General features: G+C 44.4%; 1 protein-coding gene across 1 annotated transcript in view; it reads left to right on the top strand.

The window, feature by feature from the left end:
- Positions 1-332: 332 nt before the first annotated feature.
- Positions 333-952, top strand: part of lrrc61 (leucine rich repeat containing 61) — a 3,249-nt gene continuing 2,629 nt past the window's right edge. Inside the window, exon 1 of the mRNA XM_037682916.1 lies at positions 333-598. Within this exon, the coding sequence (XP_037538844.1) occupies positions 568-598 (31 nt within the window). The 5' untranslated portion in view covers positions 333-567. The remainder of the gene's footprint in view (positions 599-952) is intronic.

Below are 952 nucleotides of genomic sequence, written 5' to 3'. Positions count from 1 at the left end.
AGACTCTACCAACAAAAAGACCCTTAGGAAACTCCATTCATTTGTTTGTTGTATACTTGCTTTAATAAAGAGTTATTAAAAAATTTATTTAAAAAAAAGTATAAAAAAAAATCAGCTACATTTCAGCATCGCCCCCCCCCCCCCCTCCACCTCACTTGTTGACGCCCCTGCAACTCAGATGAAAGATTTTGAAAAAACATAAAGTATGCATCGTGCTTGTTTTCGCTTCTTTCCAGCGCCAGAGCTCCCACAGGAAGTGAACGTGTGATTAAAACAAAGAACCTGTGGCTCCTGCAGTCCAGCTGTGACCCACACTCTCCTCCCCGGGGCGCCCTGTGGGATGGACGCCGCCTCCCTGCTCCCCCCGCCGGGCCGCAGCGGACCTGATGTCCGCCTCTGATCCACCTGCGCCTCATTATTACAGCACTGCGCTACAATGAGCGTGTCCTCACCGAACCACTGGACTGAATATAATTCAACAACCTCCTCCATAACCCCTGCGCTGCTTTTTACACCTGCTCACTTTTTATCTTCTTAAAAAAAAAAAAAAAAAAAAAGTTATCCAGGATGGAGAGCAAGCGAGAAAAGGACCAGCAGGGTAAGTTCTGACGGGCTAGCTTGTTGCTGTGCTAGCCACTAGCTCCGGGATTAACTGAAGCTAACGCTAACAGCCTGTTTGATTCACGTCTGTGTCGTCACATGGGGGAGAGGGGGGCACCGCCACTCATTTATCAAATAACTCACCCATTTCATCCGAATGTACCTTCCACATGGATTCACACAGCTGCTGCTGCTGCTGCCATGGGAAAGAAACTCATTGCTAACAAGCTAACATAATGTAATGCTAATGTTAGCTGACCGTGAAGAAACTTCTCATCATCTCTCCCAAGGGCTACATTATATATATATATATATATATATATATATATATATATATATATATATATATATA

This window comes from Nematolebias whitei, chromosome 10 (genome assembly GCF_014905685.2).
Source record: "Nematolebias whitei isolate Nwh7 chromosome 10, NemWhi1, whole genome shotgun sequence".
NCBI lineage: Eukaryota > Metazoa > Chordata > Actinopteri > Cyprinodontiformes > Rivulidae > Nematolebias > Nematolebias whitei.
The sequence above is the reverse complement of the archived record's forward strand: the minus strand, read 5'-3'. Positions and strand labels throughout refer to the sequence as shown.